Raw genomic sequence first — 21,048 nt, 5'->3', positions numbered from 1 at the left:
GTCCACATTATGGAAATAATAGCTTAAATAGCAAAGAGAAATGACAGTCCATCATTACTTTCAGACATGAAGGTCAATCAATGCGAAAAATTTCAAGAAGTTTCTTCAAGTGCAGTCGCAAAAACCATCAAGCGCTATGATGAAACTGGCTCACATGAGGACCGCCTCAGGAAAGGAAGACCCAGAGTTGCCTCTGCTGCAGAGGATAAGTTCATTAGAGTTACCAGCCTCAGAATTTGCAGCCAAAATAAATGCTTCACAGATTTCAAGTAACAGACACATCTCAACATCAACTGTTTAGAGGAGACTGCGTGAATCAGGCCTTCATGGACGAATTGCAGCAAAGAAACCACTACTAAAGGACACCAATAAGAAGAAGAGACTTGCATGGGCCAAGAAACACAAGCAATGGACATCTGTCCTTTGGTCTGATGAGTCCAAATTTGAGATGTTTGATTCCAACTGCCTTGTCTTTGTGAGATGCAGAGTAAGTGAATGGATGATCTCCGCATGTGTGGTTCCCACCGTGAAGCTTGGGGGAGGAGGTGTGATGGTGTGGGGGTGCTTTGCTAGTGATACTGTCAGTGATTTATTTAGAATTCAAGGCACACTTAACCAGAATGACTACCACAGCATTCTGCAGCAATACGCCATCTCATCTGGTTTGCGCTTAGTGGGAATTTCATTTGTTTTTCAACAGGACAATGACCAAACACACCTTCAGGCTGTGTAAGGGATGTTTGACCAAGAAGGAGAGTGATGGAGCACTGCATCAGATGTCCTGACCACAACCCAATTGAGATGGTTTGGGATGAGTTGGACCGCAGAGTGAAGGAAAAGCAGCCAACAAGTGCTCAGCATATGTGGGAACTCCTTGAAGACTTTTGGAAAAGCATTCCAGGTGAAGCTAGTTGAGAGAATGCCAAGAGTGTGCAAAGCTGTCATCAAAGCAAAGGGTGGCTACGGTTACTACATGATTCTATATGTGTATTTCACAGTTTTGATGTCTTCACTATTATTCAACAATGTAGAAAATAGTAAAAATAAAGAAAAACCCTTGCATGAGAAGGTGTGCCCAAACATTTGACTGGTACTATATGTTTAGACTCAACATGGTATCATTAGAAATTGTCCAGACTCTGACATCCAATGTCACACAAGCTGACATATTGTTCTGTAGTAATTTTTGCGTGTTTAGTCTTGGCTGTACTCTGAGGTGGTTTTAGGTTGCTGCTACCTAGCTCCATGTATGTGGAACATCCCAGTCACAGACTGTTTTCAGCTGCTGGCTTCACAGTTAGGCACATTATTCCTGACAGACATGGTAGGAATCCCAAATGGCACCCTATTCCCTACATATTGCACTTCCTTTAACCAGAGATTTACAGGCCCTGGTCAAAAGTAGTATACTATTTATAGGGAATAGGGTGCCGTTTGCGATTGCAGCCAAGGAATTCAGTTTTCTCATTCATCTGAGTGAAGCCAGGTCTGGAGAGGAGAGAAGAAAATACATTTTAAAAACTCCCCTCACCTCCACCCCAGTCTTAAATACTTGGAGTTTGTCCTAGCAATCCCTACTGTGTGCAAACTGTAGTTAGGTGCCTGAACCTCATTAAGCTGTCTATATAGCAGCACTGCTAAACAGACATAGTGTCAGCATAACCCTTATTACATCCCAGTTTATTGGAAATGTACAATCTCTAAAATGCTTTTGTTAACCTTCCTATCATATGGCCATGGCACTGGCAGTTCTATGATGATCCTGTAGATTGGAATTGCATTATAAATGAAAAAGTACATGTCACCTAAAGTAACCACATGTGGCTATAGTTGAAGACCATGGCCTCTGTGATGTCAAATCTAGTTGCACTTTTATTTTAAAGTTCACAGTATTTCTGCTAAAAGGAAAGACCAAGGCGATTAAATTTTTAGGCTATAGACCTTTGTCTGCTTTGTTTTCTAATGTGGAGTGTTTAATTGGGTTTCGTCATTAACAAGACAATGGCATGGAAATTAATGCACATTTAAATTGGTAGATTTCCCATCTCTTGTCTTAGTCCCGTCTAACCTGGGAAAGCTGTTACGACTTGGAGTGACATGCAGATGGACACTTTTACTTTAACAAAATCGAATTACATCTAAGTAACCTAGACTGAAATAACAATGTATATTTAATTTAACAATATTATCTGTTCTTCACGTCAGGACAATATGACTGTCATTTACATTTAGAATGTGTGACGTTATGTATCTTTCAACACTATTGGTCTGAACTCATTTTGTTTTCAGATATATTTAACATAGTTAAAACTGACTTAAAACTTTTGAAAGTTTTTCGCCTAGTTCCTTATATTTCTTGAGCATACTGTATTTCTGCATATTGACGTTGGATCTAAATACTGTTTCTTGTCAAATATAATTCTCCAAATAACTGTACAAAATCATTAAACAAATGTAGGCTACTGTGCGTAATGGCTGTCAATTGATTGCGCGCGTCCGACCAACTATTACATTTTTTTTTTGTTTGGTGTCAAGGCAAGGTCTTTGTTTTGACAAAGGAAGAGAAAGGCTAATGAAGGGGGTAGGGAAAGTTGAGCTGTGTTCTACGCAGTGGGTAATTGAGCACTTTGATTGACATGTGAGTGCCAAAAGGCGCAGACGCTTTCGGATTGGCCGAAGCACACTTCACAATTTCCTCTTGTTTCCAAGCTGCCATACCCCAGGCAGCTATCTTTACAGGCGGTTGTGTGAGTCAGTCGCAGCAGAAGGGAACAGAACAGCGGGGGTGCAACAAGAGGAGGCAGGAGTGGAGTTATACTGAAACCTGAAACTTTCTATTCAGAGAACATTTATCCACTGGACTCTTGGAGCTTTTCTCCATTTATTTTTTCTCTTGTAGCAGGTCTATTCTATACTGAAAGCTCCAGTGAGTTGCATTTTACTTTTATCCTGTAGACTCTCCTCTGTTGTGAACAATGAGATCCATTGAACCTTTGTGCCGTTGGAGAATCATCCCTCTGGCTTTGACCATGGCAGTGGTGTCTATGAGCAGAGCCTCTGAGTATGAATACCTGAGCTGGAAATCGGACTTGTACAATGGTGGCCGCAGCTATGGCAAGCCTCCTCAGTGTGTGGATATCCCAGAGGACCTGCGGCTGTGCCACAATGTGGGCTACAACCAGATGCTGCTGCCTAACCTACTGGAGCATGAGACTATGGCTGAGGTGAAGCAGCAGGCGGGCAGCTGGGTGCCCCTGGTGCATAAGAGCTGCCACCCGGGTACACAGGTGTTCCTCTGCTCCCTGTTTGCCCCAGTGTGCCTGGAGCGCCCCATATACCCCTGCCGCTGGCTGTGTGAGGCTGTACGGGATGGCTGCACCCCTATCATGGAGTCCTTCGGCTTCCCCTGGCCTGAGATGCTCACCTGTGACAAGTTTCCCCAGGATGACGTGTGCATTGCCATGACTGCACCCAACACCACTGAAGCTACCAAGCCCACAGGTAAGGTTATACCTACTTACCTACCTTCCTACCTACCTATCAGCAGGCATCATGCCTGTCATCATATCTATATACATAATTACATATAAAATCCCTATGTGATTTCTAAGATCTCTCAGCCTGGTACCAGATCTGAAACTGAGCCATTGCTTGGCATAATGCTTAAATAACTGAGGTGTTGGCTAGGAGTTTGTAAGCTGTATTGTTCAATTGACAGTTTTTATTATGATTTATTTTCAATTTTATAAACATTTTTGAATCAATTTTGTGGATAAAACATGATAATATGTAATAATCCTTATCAAATATCTGAATTGGGCAACACAAACTAATGTGAACACCATATTATGCTATAGGGCAGGCTCAACATATTATGCTATAGGGCAGGCTATATAGAGCTGCAGTACTTGACTGAACACTCAGTCACTGCTTTGACATAGTGTGAGAATCAACACCCATGCAGTTCTACAGGCAGCAGAATGTTGTTTCAGGGGTTCAAATCTGTTTGTTGATCTCAAACCTCATGCAAATGATCATTCCCAACCTTTTGGGATCATTTTTCCCATGACTGCTTAGATTATTTCTCGATTAGATTATCTCAAAGAATATAAGAGTGAGATAGTAAAGCATTTATTTCGTTAGTTCATAGCAATATACGCTTCTCTGTCTTTACCAAGAGATAACCTCTCTTCCGAGCAAATGTTAAGTTGCTCGCTATTGACAAACAAGTTGGTAGCAACTTATTTCAAGGTGTTTGTTGAATACTGGGAGTCCAGCCAAATAACTAATACATCTATTAATGACCATTTTGTACTGACCTCTCAACTACTGACCTCTTCCTTTAGAACCCCCAAGAAAGTTGCATAGGGCAATTCCACAGTAACAGAGTGAGTGATGCTGAGACTCCAATTTTTCACTTTATAATGTATGTTAAAACCTCTACCGCTTCTCTCTCCCGGATCCGGGATCCTCCTCATCAAAAAAACTGACTAGCATAGCCTAGCCTAACGGGACAGGGATATAATATAATTTTCATGAAATCACAAGTCCAATACATCAAATGAAAGATAAACATCTTGTGAATCCAGCCATCATTTCCGATTTTTAAAATGTTTTACAGCGAAAACACAATATGTATTTCTATTAGCTAACCACAATAGCCAACACACAACCGCATATTTTCTATTTCACACAACCGCATGTTTCTACCGCATAGGTAGCTTTCACAAAACCGACAAAATAGAGATAGAATTAGTCACTAACCAAGAAACAACTTTCTCAGATGACAGTCTTATAACATGTTATACAATACATTTATGTTTTGTTTGAAAATGTGCATATTTGAGGTATAAATCATAGTTTTACATTGCAGCTACCATCAAAAATATCACCAACGCAGCCAGAATAATTACAGAGAGCAACATAAAATACCTAAATACTCATCATAAAACATTTATGAAAAATACATGGTGTACAGCAAATGAAAGATAAACATCTTGTGAATCCAGCCAATATTTCAGATTTTTTAAGTGTTTTACAGCGAAAACACAATATAGCATTATATTAGCTTACCACAATAGCCAAACACACAAACACATTTATTCACCGCAAAAGGTAGCTTTCGCAAAAACCAGCAAAAGATATAAAATGAATCACTAACCTTGAACAAATTCATCAGATGAGTCTTATAACATCATGTTATACAATACAATTATGTTTTGTTCGAAAATGTGCATATTTAGAGCTACAAATCCTGATTATACATTGTGAATACGAAGCATCGATTCACCAGAATCTCCAGAGATATTTTGGACACTCACCTAATCTGACCAAAGAACTCATCATAAACTTTACATAAAAATACTTGTTGTATGGCAAATGAAAGATACACTGGTTCTTAATGCAACCGCTGTGTTAGATTTTTAAAAATAACTTTACCATAACATACAGCTTGCGTTATTGTGAGACAGCGCTCACCAAAACGGCGGAGAATAGGACTCAACATTTTACACAGAAATACGAAATAACATCAAATGTTTTCTTACTTTTGTTGAGCTTCCATCAGAATGTTGTACAAGGAGTCCTTGGTCCAGAATAAATCGTTGTTTGGTTTTAGAATGTCCATTTCTTCTGTCGAATTAGCAACCTTGGCTAGCCATGTGGCGCGAACATGCCCATCAACTCTTGGCGCAAAGAATGGAAAATTCCAAAAGTCCCAATAAACGTTGAATAAACTGATAAAACTCGGTTGAGAGAACCTACTTTATGATGTTATTATCACATGTATCAAATAAAATCAGAGCCGGAGATATTCGCCGTGTATACGTAACGCTTTTCAGAAGCCAATGTCGAGCTCCGTGGCGCGCCTTGGTAGACAAAGAAAATTCCTGACCTGCCACTCCAAAATCTCTTGTTCGGCCTCAGATCAAGCTAGACACCCCATTCCACCTTCCACTGCCTGTTGACATCTAGTGGAAGGCGTATGAAGTGCATGCATATCGATAAATATAAGGCAATTGAATAGGCAGGCCCTGAAACAGAGCCTCGTTTTCAGATTTTTCACTTCCTACATGGAAGTTTGCTGCAAAATGAGTTCTATTTTACTCACAGACATAATTCAAACAGTTTTAGAAATTTGAGAGTGTTTTCTATCCAATAGTAATAATAATATGCATATTGTATGATCTAGAAAAGAGTACGAGGCCGTTTCATTTGGGCACGATTTTTTCCAAAGTGAAAACAGCGCCCCCCTATTGACAAGAAGTTTTAACCAATGATTGCAAAGTTAAACAAACCTAGGGACGACTTTTAACAATTTCCACAGAACATTTTACAAAAACACATTTATGGCTAAACTCACCAAAGGTGAGTGTGTCATTTATTTTAGAATGCATTGTTTTGAATTGTAATGACCCAGCTGGGCAGGCAGGCGATTGGTGGTCTTTACCATACTGTACATGCTACAGTGCCTTGCAAAAGTATTCATCCCCCTTGGCGTTTTTCCTATTTTGTTGCATTACAACCTGTAATTTAAATTAACTTTTTATTTGGATTGCATGTAATGGACATACACAAAATAGTGCAAATTGGTGATGTGAAATGAAAAAAATATCTTGTTAAAAAAAAAAAAAAAAAAAAAAGCTGAAAAGTGGTGCGTGCGTTTGTATTCATCCCCTTTGCTATGAAGCCCCTAAATAAGATCTGTTGCACCCAATTACCTTCAGAAGTCACATAATTAGTTAGATTGCACACAGGTGGATTTAAGTGTCACATGATCTGTCACATGATCTCAGTGTATATATACACCTGTTCTGAAAGGCCCCAGAGTCTGCAACACCACTAAGCAAGGGGCACCACCAAGCAAGCGGCACCATGAAGACCAAGGAGCTCTCCAAACAGGTCAGGGACAAAGTTGTGGAGAAGTACAGAACAGGGTTGGGTTATAAAAAAGATCAGAAACTTTGAACATCCCACGGAGCACCATTAAATCCATTCTAAAAAAATTGAAAGAATATGGCACCACAACAAACCTGCCAAGAGAGGGCCGCCAACCAAAACTCACAGACCAGGCATGGAGGGCATTAATCAGAGGCAACAAAGAGACCAAAGATAACCCCGAAGGAGCTGCAAAGCTCCACAGCGGAGATTGGAGTATCTATCCATATGACCAGTTTAAGCCGTACACTCCACAGAGCTGGGCTTTACGGAGGAGTGGCCAGAAAAAAGCCATGGCTTAAAGAAAAAAAGTAAGCAAGCGCATTTGGTGTTCACCAAAAGGCATGTGGGAGACTCCCCAAACATATGGAAGAAGGTACTCTGGTCAGATGAGACTAAAATGTAGCTTTTTGTCCAACAAGGAAAACGCTATGTCTGGCGCAAACCCAACACCATATCACCCCGAGAACACCATGCCCACAGTGAAGCATGGTGGTGGCAGCATCATGCTGTGGGGATGTTTTTCATCGGCAGGGACTGGGAAACTGGTCAGAATTGAAGGAATGATGGATGATGCTAAATACAGGGAAATTCTTGAGGGAAACGTGTTTCAGTCTTCCAGAGATTTGAGACTGGAACGGAGGTTCACCTTCCAGCAGGACAATGACCCTAAACATACTGCTAAAGCAACACTCAATTGGTTTTAAGGGGAAACATTTAAATGTCTTGGAAGGGCCTAGTCATAGCCCAGACCTCAATCCAATTGAGAATCTGTGGTATGACTTAAAACTTCTTCTGGCTGCAAGCCCGACGTCGGTACACTTATGACAACAGCCAGCTCAAGTGCAGGGCGCGAAATTCAAAATATATATTTTTTAAATATTTAACTTTCACACATTAACAAGTCCAATACAGCAAATGAAAGGTACACATCTTGTGAATCCAGCCAACATGTCCGATTTTTTAAATGTTTTACAGCGAAAACAGCACGTATATTTATGTTAGCTCACCACCAAATACAAAAAAAGGACAGACATTTTTCACAGCACAGGTAGCATGCACAAAGCCAACCTAACTAACCAAGAACCAACCAACCAAACTAACCAACAAACAACTTCATCAGATGACAGTCTTATAACATGTTATACAATAAATCTATGTTTTGTTCGAAAAATTTGCATATTTCAGGTATAAATCATAGTTTACATTGCAGCTACAATCAGAAATTGCACCGAAAGCAGCCATAATAATTACAGACACCAACGTCAAATACCTAAATACTCATCATAAAACATTTCTGAAAAATACATAGTGTACAGCAAATGAAAGACAGGCATCTTGTGATTCCAGCCAATATTTCCGATTTATTAAGTGTTTTACAGCGAAAACACAATATAGCGTTATATTAGCTTACCACAATAGCCAGAAAGACAAGCCATTTCCCAGCAGTAAAAGTTAGCGATCGTAACAAACCAGTAAAAGATATATATTTTTTGACTAACCTTGATATTCTTCATCAGATGACAGTCCTATAACATCAGGTTATACATACACTTATGTTTTGTTCGAAAATGTGCATATTTAGAGCTGAAATCAGTGGTTACACATTGTGCTAACTTAGCTACTTTTTCCACAACGTCTAAACAGCAACGATATTTTTCTGACACTTTTTCTGACACACATATTCTGACCAAATAGCTATTCATAAACATAACTAAAAAATACATGTTGTATAGGAAATGATAGATCCATTAGTTCTTAATGAAATCGCAGTGTTAGAATTCTAAAAAATAACTTCATTACGATATGCAGCTTCGGTATAGCTAGAGTACCCAAACGTTGGTCGTCGGCGACTAGTTCACATGTACGACAGATATATGAAATAGCATCATAAAATGTTTCTTACTTTTGCTGATCTTTCATCAGAATGTTGGACAAGGTGTCCTTTGTCAAGAACAATCGTTGTTTGGATTTAGAACGTCCATTTTCCCTCTCGATTTAGCAAGCACACTAGCCAAGTGGCTCGAAGCTCTCCATGTCAACAAACGGAAGAGAACGGAACACGGCAAAACTCCCGAAAAATTTTCAATAATCTGATGAAACTATATTGAAAAAACATACTTTACGATGATATGGTCACATGTATCAAATAAAATCAAAGCCGGAGATATTAGTCGCCTATAACGGCAGCTAAACAGAAGGCAAATCCAAGTCCCCCATCGCGCTCTCCAGAAAACAGGAAATGGGCGGACACGTCATACAAAGAGCTTGTATTCCACTTCAGACCAAGATAAACACTAAATTTCTTCTCTCACCACCTCTTGACATCCAGGGGAAGGTCTATGAAGTGCACGTATACTCTTACGTATCATGCCCATTTATAGGCAGGAAGTACAACAGAGCCCCGATTTCAGACTTTCCACTTCCTGGTCAGGAAGTTTGTGCCAAATGAGTTCTGTTTGACTCACAGATATAATTCAAACGGTTTTAGAAACTAGAGAGTGTTTTCTATCCAATAGTAATAATAATATGCATATTGTACGAGCAAGAATTGAGTATGAGGCCGTTTGAAATGGGCACCTTTTATCTGGCTACTCAATACTGCCCCTTCAGCCCAAACAGGTTAAAGATTGCTGTACACCAGCGAAACCCATCCAACTTGAAGGAGCTGGAGCAGTTTTGCCTTGAAGAATGGGCAAAAATCCCAGTGGCTAGATGTGCCAAGCTTATAGAGACATATCCCAAGAGACTTGCAGCTGTAATTGCTGCAAAAGGTGGCTCTACAAAGTATTGACTTTAGGGGGGTGAATAGTTATGCACCCTCAAGTTTTCTAGTTTTTTGTCTTATTTCTTGTTTGTTTCACAACAAAACATATTTTGCATCTTCAAAGTGTGAGGCATGTTGTGTGAATCAAACGATACAACCCCCCGAAAAATCTATTTTAATTCCAGGTTGTAAGGCAACAAAATAGGAAAAATGCCAAGGGTTACTTACTTTCGCAAGCCACTGTAAATTAGACCAATTCATTCACTTATGGAAACACAACATCGCTATAAACAAAGATGATTGGAGATATGGACTATCCATACAGTCACTGCTCTGCCTGTCCCGTCCTTTCCACCGCCTCGCTCTGTTTGCTCTGCCCACCCGCTTCTGGTGAAGAGCAGTGCAGATGCAAAGCTTGGTAACAGAATGACTGTTTGTGCTGTCATTCTGTTACCAAGAATTTGCACTGTTCTTCAAGTAAATGTGTTTTTGTCAAATATTCAGTAGAAATTATTAAAAGTAGTCCTTGTGCATATCGTTGTATTGTTTGTTTAACTTTGCAATCATTGGTTTTTGTTTGACATACATTTTAAAGTGAAGAATCTGAGTCTCAGCATCACGTTGTTCATGTGAAATTACCCTATAGCTTAATTTGAAGAGCAGATACAGTGGTATTTCTAAGAGTGAATACCGGAGGGACAATGATGAGAGATAAAAAATAAAAATACAGGCCATGTCAATTTCGCTAATGTAATAAACGGTGTTTCAAGGTTACAGTGAACTCCAAAAGACCTCAGGCCCGTGCTGCCTTTCTGTCTAGGGCTCTGGTCAAAAGTAGTGCACTATAAAGGGAAATGAGTGCCATTTGGGATGCAGCTTCAGTTTCTGGACTGAGTTATGGTCAAAAGGACAATATTTACCTAACAGCTTGGTAGTAACAATGGTTTAGATATGTTTTGTAAACAAACAAAAATCACGAAATTACAACAGAAATAGATGCTGCAGAAGGCCTTTCACAATGAAAGGACAAGTTTTGTCTAAAATTCTTGTTCCTGCCATGGGTTGTAGTATTTTATTGCCATAGGAATTAGTAGGATGTCTCTTGGAGCGAGTTGGAAATTCAGCTCTGCTCTTTAAGTAGAGGTGTCCCAGAGAAGGGGAAGTACAACCACCTCATCCAGATTTGCTAATAAATTAAAAGGGACTTTCCATCATCAACCTCCTTACGTTTTGATCTACATTGTATAACATATGCATGCTGCAAAACAGTGTTCAAACATTTCCTCCATTCTGAACATGAATGACTCGTCCGACAGCAGGATTACAGGATTGATATGGTGACTGGGGACTTAACAGTCCAGCACCCGATGGAGAGGTCTTTCTCACTCCATGGTGCTGCAGTTACACAGCACTTACTGTATATCTGAGGTAGTCCCTCTGTTACTGGGACGTGTTGGGTTGAGGGGGGGGCCAACATGGTGGTGTTTGTGGAGCCAACATGGTGGTGTGTGTACTGTTTGGGCAGTAGCCCAGCAGCATGAGAAAAGTCAGAGATCCACAATGTGTGCCACAAAGGCTCTCGTCAAAAGCAGTGCACTACATATGGAATAAGGTGCCATTTGGAACGCATGCCCTTACGTTGACGACTTTGTGCAAATCTAATTCGTTTTCCACATTTATTCAACGTCATCCTTGATTTTTTTGTCTTGAAATGATGTGGAAACAACATTGATTCAACCAGGTTTTGCCCAGTGGGTCATGTATTTTTAGAAAGTTATTTAAAGAGCCTCTACCCTGCTGCTGGACATGTATGAAGCAAGCAGTAATTGATTTAGAGTAGAAACAAGATGAAATAGAAAATAGTGACTCTGACTCTGTAAACAGTGCCTGTTTTCACAAGCTCTTTCCACCTGGGTGTAACTTTCACAAGGTTTTGTCAAACACACGTCATGGACAAGTAGCAATCACAACAAAACAGGATAAGTGTGTGTTAATATATATTAATTTATATTTCACCATCTGTTCCATTTGTTTAGAGTTTAGATGTTAAACCTTGCAGCCTTCCAAATGTTGTTCGAGAAAGAACAGAAAAGTTATCAGAAAATTCATGAACATCACTTGACAAAGACACTACCAATAGTTGTTATACTATACAGTCACAATCGTTCATTGTTTAAAATCATAATGTCAAAATATTCTAAACATTTCATGTAACTTGGCTCCTGTAACTGAAAATAAATATCGAACCCTGAGTGGAACATCTGCACAGTCAGTGCTTACAGTGGCAAGAAAAAGTATGTGAAAAAGTATGTGAACCCTTTGGAAATACCTGGATTTCTGCATAAATTGGTCATAAAATTTGATCTGATCTTCACATAGGTCACAACAATAGACAAACACAGTCTACTTAAACTAATAACACACAAACAATGATACGTTTTCATGTCTTTATTGAACACACCATGTAAACATTCACAGTGCAGGGTCGAAAAAGTACGTGAACCCTTGGATTTAATAACTGCTTGACCCTCCTTTGGCGGCAATAACCTCAACCAAGCGTTTTCTGTAGTTGCGGATCAGGCCTTCACAATGGTCAGGAGGAATTTTGGACCATTCCTCCTTTACAAAACTGTTTCAGTTCAGCAATATTCTTAGAATGTCTGGTGTGAACTGCTCTCTTGAGGTCATGCCACAGCATCTCAATTGGGTTGAGGTCAAGACTCTGACTGGGCCACTCGAGAAGGAATATTTTCTTCTGTTGAATCCATTCTGTTGTTGATTTACTTCTGTGTTTTGGGTCGTTGTCCTGTTGCATCACCCAACTTCTGAGCTTCAATTGGCGGATAGATAGCCTAACATTCTCCTGAAAAATGTCTTGATACACTTGGGAATTAATTTTTCCGCCGATGATAGCAAGCTGTCCAGGCCCTGAGGAAGCAAAGCAGCCCCAAACCATGATGCTGTCACGGCCGTCGAAAGAACTGGACCAAGGTGCAGCGTGATGAGCGTACATATTCCTTTTATTTAGAATGACGCCGACAAAACAATAAACAATACCAAAACAACCGTGAAGCTTAAGGGCATATAGTGCCACAAACAAAGACAACTTCCCACACAGAAAGGAGGGAAAAGGGCTACCTAAGTATGGTTCTCAATCAGAGACAGCGATAGACAGCTGTCCCTGATTGAGAACCATACCCGGCCAAAACAAAGAAATACAAAAACTTAGAAAATAGAACAGAATGCCCACCCAAATCACACCCCGACCAAACCCAAAATAGAGACATAAAAGGCTCTCTAAAGTCAGGGCGTGACAGATTCTCCCTCCACCATACTTTACAGTTGGGATGAGGTTTTGATGGTGGTGTGCTGTGCCTTTTTTTCTCCACACATAGTGTTGTGTGTTTCTTCCAAACAACTCAACTGTAGTTTAATCTGTCCACAGAATATTTTGCCAGTAGCGCTGTGGAACATCCAGGTGCACTTTTGCAAACTTCAGATGTGCAGCAATGTTTTTGTTTCATGGGAGGGTCCCATGAACACCATTCTTGTTTAGTGTTTTACGTATCGTAGACTCGTCAACAGAGATGTTAGGATGTTCAAGAGATTTCTGTAAGTCTTTAGCTGACACTCTAGGATTTTTCTTAGCCTCATTGAGCATTCTGCGCTGTGCTCTTGCAGTCATCGTTGCAGGACAGCCACTCCTAGGGAGAATAGCAACAGTGCTGAGCTTTCTCCATTTATAGACAATTTATCTTACTGTGGACTGATGAACATCAAGGCTTTAAGAGATACTTTTGTAACCCTTTCCAGTTTTATGCAGGTCAACAATGCTTAACCTTAGGTCTTCTGAGATTTATTTTGTTCGAGGCATGGTTCACATCAGGCAATGAATATCAAACTCAAATTTTGTGAGTTTTTTTTATAGGGAAAGGCAGCTCTAACCAACATCTCCAATCTCGTCTCATTGATTGGTCTCCAGGTTAGCTGGCTCCTGACTCCAATTAGCTGTTGGAGAAGTCATTAGCCTAGGGGTTCACATACTTTTTCCAACCTACACTGTGAATGTTTAAATTATGTATTCAATATAGACAAGACAAATACAATCATTTGTGTGTAATTAGTTTAAGCACACTATGTTTGTCTATTACTGTGGCTGAGATTCAGATCAGATAAAATTTGATGACATACTTTTTCTTCGGAATCTGTTCTGACAGTGAAGGCCTAATCTTCCTTAAAAGCCTCAAGTAACAGGGAATGTGTATGTACAGTTGAAGTCGGAAGTTTACATACACCTTAGCCAAATACATTTAAACTCAGTTTTTCACAATTCCTGACATTTAATCCTAGTAAAAATTCCCTGTCTTAGGTCAGTTAGGATCACCACTTTATTTTAAGAATGTGAAATGTCAGAATGTTAGTAGAGAGAATTATTTGTTTCAGCTTTAATATCTTTCATCACATTCCCAGTGGGTCAGAAGTTTACATACACTCAATTTGTATTTGGTAGCATTGCTTTAAATTGTTTAACTTGGGTCAAACGTTTCGGGTAGCCTTCCACAAGCTGCCCACACACAATAAGTTGGGTGAATTTTGTCCCACCTCTCCTGACAGAGCTGTTGTAACTGAGTCAGGTTTGTAGGCCTCCTTGCTCTCAAACGCTTTTTCAGTTCTGCGCACACATTTTCTATAGGATTGAGGTCAGGGCTTTGTGATGGCCACTCCAATACCTTGACTTTGTTGTCCTTAAGCGATTTTGCCACAACTTTGGAAGTATGCTTGGGGTCATTGTACATTTGGAAGACCCATTTGCGACCAAGCTTTAACTTCCTGACTGATGTCTTGAGATGTTGCTTCAAAATATCCACATAATTTTCTTTCCTCATGATGCCATCTATTTTGTGAAGTGCACCAGTCCCTCCTGCAGCAAAGCACCCCCACAACATGATGCTGCCACCGCCGTGCTTCACGGTTGGGATGGTGTTCTTCGGCTTGCAAGCTTCCCCCTTTTTCCTCCAAACATAACGATGGTCATTATGACCAAACAGTTCTATTTTTGTTTCATAAGACCAGAGGACATTTCTCCAAAAAGTACGATCTTTGTTCCCGTGTGCAGTTGCAAACCGTAGTCTGTCTTTTTTATGGCGGTTTTGGAGCAGTGGCTTCTTCCTTGCTGAGCGGCCTTTCAGGTTATGTCGATATAGGACTCGTTTTACTGTGTATATATATACTTTTGTACCTGTTTCCTCCAGCATCTTCACAAAGTCCATTGCTGTTGTTCTGGGATTGATTTGCACTTTCCGCACCAAAGTACGTTCATCTCTAGGAGACGCCTGAGCGGTATGACGGCTGCGTGGTCCCATGGTGTTTATACTTGCGTACTATTGTTTGTACAGATTAACGTGGTACTTTCAGGCATTTGGAAATTGCTCCCAAGGATGAAAGAGACTTGTAGAGGTCTACAATTTTTTTTCTGAGGTCTTGGCTGATTTCTTTTGATTTTCCCTTGATGTCAAGCAAAGAGGCACTGAGTTTGAAGGTAGGCCTTGAAATACATCTACAGGTACATCTCCAATAGGCTAATTTACATAATTTGAGTCAATCAGAAGCTTCTAAAGCCATGACATAATTTTCTGCAATTTTCCAAGCTGTTTAAAGGCACAGTCAACTTAGTGAATGTTAACTTCTGATCCTCTGGAATTGTGATATAGTGAATTATAAGTGAAATAATCTGTCTGTAAACAAAAAAAAATGAAAATAATTACCTGTGTCACGCACAAAGTAGATGTCCTAACCGACTTGCCAAATCTTTAGTTTGTTAACAAGAAATTTGTGTAGTGGTTGAAAAATCAATTTTAATGACTCCAACCTAAGTGTATGTAAACTTCCGACTTCAACTGTATGTGTATCTGCGTGTGTGCGTGGCTGTGTGCGCGTTAGGCCTGTGACAGTCATAGAATTTTGGATGATGATAATTGGCCACTCAAATGACCACATTTTCTCCTGTCCTCTGCATGTGCTGCCATAGAAATATAAAGGGGTGGCCCGATTTCAAGTCAATGGTGGCATAATGGGTGGACCATTGCGAGTGTACCCGTAGGAGCAAAGCAGGAAGTAAAAGCAGGAAGTGTACCCATGAATACAGTATGTGCTGTGATTTGTTGATTCAACTCAACTGACATTACAAAAAATACATTATATTGCATGAGCCACATCAGTTAGCATAATTTGAATGAACAGTCTAAATTATCATGTAAATTATTGCATACCACAATACCAGTCTTCAGTCAGCTGTTTTTCCCAAAAAAGAAAGACTGTTGATGATGGTGATTTTATTTTCATGACGGCGGTCTTCATCCATAACCGTAAATTATTATTATGAATTAGCCTTTTAAAATGATAAACTTGGATTAGCTAACACAACATGCCATTGGAACACAGGAGTGATGGTTGCTGATAATGGGCCTCTGTACGCCTATGCAGATATTCCATTAAAAATCAGCCGTTTCCAGCTGCAGTAGTCATTTATAACATTAACAATGTCTACACTGTATTTCTGATCAATTTGATGTTATTTTAATGGACAAAAAAAGTGGTTTTCTTTTAAAACAAGGACATTTCTAAGTGACCCCAAACTTTTGAACTGTACTGTAGGTGTTTACATAAGATTTTGTATGCAAGACTGATGTGAATCACAGGCAGGGAGATAGGTGGTAAAGCAGTGTTACTACCATGGGAAATGAGCTGATGTTGAAGTAAATAGAGGTGTGAACAATGCAAGGGTCTGTTAGGGATTCAGTTGTATTGCCTGACAGCTGTTTGGATTGGTAAGTATTCTAGAATCCTGTTTGGAGGATACTGGATTTCCTGCTTATCCTTTCAGTCTTGTTAAATTTTTGTCAGAGCTATGTTAACTGGTAGATTACTGTATCAGTGCTACATGTCTTACCCTCTAAATAGACTGTCTCTCCTCCCTCCCTTTCACAGGTTATTCCCCCATATGTCCCCCATGTGACAATGAAATGAAAACAGACATCATTCTAGAGCACATGTGTGCCAGCGAGTTTGGTAAGCTTCTCCTAACCGTAACACTACCATTTACATACCGATGATACACATGCACACACACGTTTTGTCATGACATGTTTTCCTATGGGCAACCATACCTGTGGATCATGTTTGCCAACACCACAGGATAGTAGCCTATACACCTGGAACCACATACAGTAGGCTACAGCAGTATGTTTATCCTTACAGCTCTGGAATATATGGCCCAGACAGACCTAATGATCCCTTCCTCCCACCCACCTTATGTCGACAAAGTACATAGTAAAATATTTACATATCAAGCTTAGAGAAGTTAAAGTGACACTCTTGTCACTAGGTTTGCTTACTTACATGCATTCCCGACTCTTGCCATTCTGGTTACAGTAATGAGCTTGGAGCTTTATCCCAGCTATAGATGATGGCCCATAGCACCGCACAGTCATCTCTTTGTATGATCTTAAAAGTGAGGTCTTTAGTGGGGTTAACCAGTCTATTGGAAATAGAAGGGTTCTGAAAGAAAAGCCAGTTAATGTAGATTAACTGTAAGAAAAACAGAAAAAGGGATCAGTTCGACATTAAGTATCATAGAGGCTCATGGATTTAGTTCCAGCTGACTGTACAAGGTGAAGAAAGAAAACAAAACCACCTTCTTCCACTACTCTATAGCATAAAAATGCGTTACTAGCCTAGCGATGAACGAGCATAAACTTGCTTTACTAGCCTAGCGATGAACGAGCATTAACATGCTTTACTAGCATAGTGATGAATGAGCATAAACTTGCTTTACTAGCCTAGTGATGAATGAGCATAAACATGCTTTACTAGCCTAGCGATGAACGAGCATAAACATGCTTTACTAGCATAGTGATGAATGAGCATAAACATGCTTTACTAGCATAGTGATGAATGAGCATAAACATGCTTTACTAGCATAGTGATGAATGAGCTTAAACATGCTTTACTAGCATAGTGATGAATGAGCATAAACATGCTTTACTAGCATAGTGATGAATGAGCATAAACATGCTTTACTAGCATAGTGATGAATGAGCATAAACATGCTTTACTAGCATAGTGATGATTGACCATAAACATGCTTTACTAGCATAGTGATGAATGAGCATAAACATGCTTTACTAGCATAGTGATGAATGAGCATAAACATGCTTTACTAGCATAGTGATGAATGAGCATAAACATGCTTTACTAGCATAGTGATGAATGAGCATAAACATGCTTTACTAGCATAGTGATGATTGACCATAAACATGCTTTACTAGCATAGTGATGAATGAGCATAAACATGCTTTACTAGCATAGTGATGATTGACCATAAACATGCTTTACTAGCATAGTGATGAATGAGCATAAACATGCTTTACTAGCATAGTGATGAATGAGCATAAACATGCTTTACTAGCATAGTGATGAATGAGCATAAACATGCTTTACTAGCATAGTGATGATTGACCATAAACATGCTTTACTAGCATAGTGATGAATGAGCATAAACATGCTTTACGTTTCAAAGGTCCAAGCATATTTTCATCAAAGAATAGTTTAATTTTCAAGAAGATTTGCTCAATTTCATGCTTGTTGGATGGATGGGACATTGTTTAAAACAAACTTTCATTATCGGAGAAATGATGTGGCTTTGACCAACATTTCACAGAGCCTACTCTCAGACAGTGCTCAGGGTAGTTGTTCTGTCTGAGTATTTTATTTATTTCACCTTTATTTAACCAGGTAGGCCAGTTGAGAACAAAGTTCTCATTTACAACTGCGACCTGGCCAAGATAAAGCAAAGCAGAGCGACACAAACAACAACACAGTGTTACACATGGAATAAACAAACGTACAGTCAATAACACAATAGAAAAGTCTATATACAGTGTGTGCAAATGAGGTAAGATTAGGGAGGTAAGGCAATACATAGGCTATAGTGGCGAAATAATTACAATTTAGCAATTAAACACCGGAGTGACAGATGTGCAGAAGATGAATGTGCAAGTAGAGATACTGGGGTGCAAAGGAGCAAAAAAATAAATAACAATATGGGGATGAGGTAGTTGGGCTATGTACAGGTGCAATGATCCTGTAAGCTGCTCTGACAGCTGATGCTTAAAGTTAGTGAGGGAGATATGAGTCTCCAGCTTCAGTGATTTTTGCATTTCGTTCCAGTCATTGGCAGCAGAGAACTGGAAGGAAAGGCGGCTAAAGCAGGAATTGGCTTTGGGGGTGACCAGTGAAATATACCTGCTGGAGCACGTGCTACGGGTGGGTGCTGCTATGGTGACCAGTGAGCTGAGATAAGGTGGGCTTTACCTAGGAAATACTTATAGATGACCTGGAGCCAGTGGGTTTGGTGACGAATATGAAGCAAGGGCCAGCCAACGAGAGCATACAAGTCGCAGTGGTGGGTAGTATATTGGGCTTTGGTGACAAAACGGATGGCACTGTGATAGACTGCATCCAATTTGCTGAGTGGAGTGTTGGAGGCTATTTTGTAAATGACATCGCCGAAGTCAAGGATTGGTAGGATAGTCAGTTTTACGAGGGTAGGTTTGGCAGCATGAGTGAAGGATGCTTTGTTGCGAAATAGGAAGCCGATTCTAGATTTAAGTGAAATTGAAAAGATTGACAATTTGTATACTTCTGGGGATCATTCCTTCGGATGTAACAGATTGAAGCGCTAACTGACCACCAAGTAAACTGATGTGAAAGATTTCTTGAGAAAGTACAGTTAAACTTGTTTTCTTGCTCATACAGCTGATGCTTAATTCTCATAGCTTTACATATGTATTACCACGGATATAACTTGCCTAGTTAAATAAAGGTTAAATAAAAACATTTAAAGGCTAATATTCTGTAACTATTGAATTGGGGCCCTAAAGTCTTTATTTGGCAGATATTTAAAGCTGTAAATCGGTATGTTTGTTTCGCTGTCTGGCATTCTGGAGGTGTCAGTAGGGTTGTGCTTTAAAGCTTAATTCCTATTGGTCCATATCACAGACCGTCTGATGTCACATGGGACTGATGTCACATGTCTTTATGCCATTCTATCCACAGGGTGTCAATGCAGAGTAGCAACAGCTGTTTGAATGTTTTGTTTTTGAATGCAATTAAAATGCATTGATAGTTTCTCGCATGCAGGGACACTGTAAATTCAACCCACCTTGAGACATTGATTGTGTGCAGTGAGAATGTGCACAAGTTTACAGAATGCTGTGCCTTATTTTTTATTGCTTGTAGCTGGCCTCTCACATTTTTAGTGGTTTCCAAATCAATTCCAAGCAGCAGACGTTGGGAAGACAGACTTTGTGCATTAAAAACAAGTTTTCTTTCAGAGTGGTTCTCAGGAACAGCTAATACAAAGTTAGGTCTTTTAAATGAAGTGGCCCATTGTTACACTGTAATGATGGGCCTCCCTTTTCTGTCCTCAGAAACCGTCCCTGGTTTGCCAAGAGAGAGTGGCACATTATTGGTCTGTTTCATCTATGATTAAGATAGATGTTGTTTTGATTTCTTGTCATAATCTCTTTAACGCTTGATGCCTGAGCTTATCCAGGCAGACTGAGCATGGCCGCTGACAATGGCGGTTAAATGAGACTGTTATTGCAGCCATGAGACCTAATCACAGCAGGAGTGGCCCACAAAGGGAGAGTCCCAACTCCCATGAGAAAAAACAGGGCTTATGTCCCAAATGGCTCACTATTCCCTATAAAGTGCACTACTTTTGACCAGGGCACAAAAGGCTCTGTTAAAAAGTAGTGCACTATGTAGGTAATAGGGTGCCATTTGGGACACTGTCAGGAGCTGATGAGCTGATCTTCTTGCAGTGTGGCAATGCCATGGGCTATATGGTGGTTAGTTTCCTTTGCTTTGCTCTACCGGTTGGGCAACATGTAAACAAGCAATGTTTATGCTCCCTAGAGATGTTCTAATTGACTAAAGAAAAGAGAAAGCAGGCTTTTAAGATGGCTGCCACAGGTTAATCAATAATGTAAGCAGTAACCTAGGGTTTAGCTTGATTAAACTTCTGGAGGGACAAACATTAGGTCATGTTTTTTTTAAAGCATTAACATTGTGCAGATTTAGATGATTTTCATTATAATTTGTCTGACGTGATGTTCCTCCGAACTGGCTTGAGCCCTTCTTACTTTGCCCTAAAACTGATGCAAGGATGGGCTTGACTCGAAAACAACTATTATATGGTGTGAAAGATCTGTCATTCATTTTTGTCAGAAGAGGGAGATATGAGTAAAATGTGGAAGCAATTATGACATAATTTGATCTGT

The 21,048-nt window shown here is 39.9% G+C and overlaps 1 protein-coding gene across 1 annotated transcript in view; it reads left to right on the top strand.

The window, feature by feature from the left end:
• The first annotated feature begins 2,732 nt into the window (after window positions 1–2,732).
• The window catches only part of LOC120062787 (secreted frizzled-related protein 1-like), a 39,125-nt gene continuing 20,809 nt past the window's right edge, over window positions 2,733–21,048 (top strand). Inside the window, exons 1-2 of the mRNA XM_039012857.1 lie at window positions 2,733–3,501; window positions 16,691–16,771. Coding sequence (XP_038868785.1) covers window positions 2,976–3,501; window positions 16,691–16,771 — 607 coding nt within the window. The 5' untranslated portion in view covers window positions 2,733–2,975. The remainder of the gene's footprint in view (window positions 3,502–16,690; window positions 16,772–21,048) is intronic.

The sequence above is a fragment of the Salvelinus namaycush genome, chromosome 18 (genome assembly GCF_016432855.1).
Source record: "Salvelinus namaycush isolate Seneca chromosome 18, SaNama_1.0, whole genome shotgun sequence".
Classification (NCBI taxonomy): Eukaryota; Metazoa; Chordata; class Actinopteri; order Salmoniformes; family Salmonidae; genus Salvelinus; species Salvelinus namaycush.
This window is presented reverse-complemented; position numbering and strand designations above follow the sequence as displayed.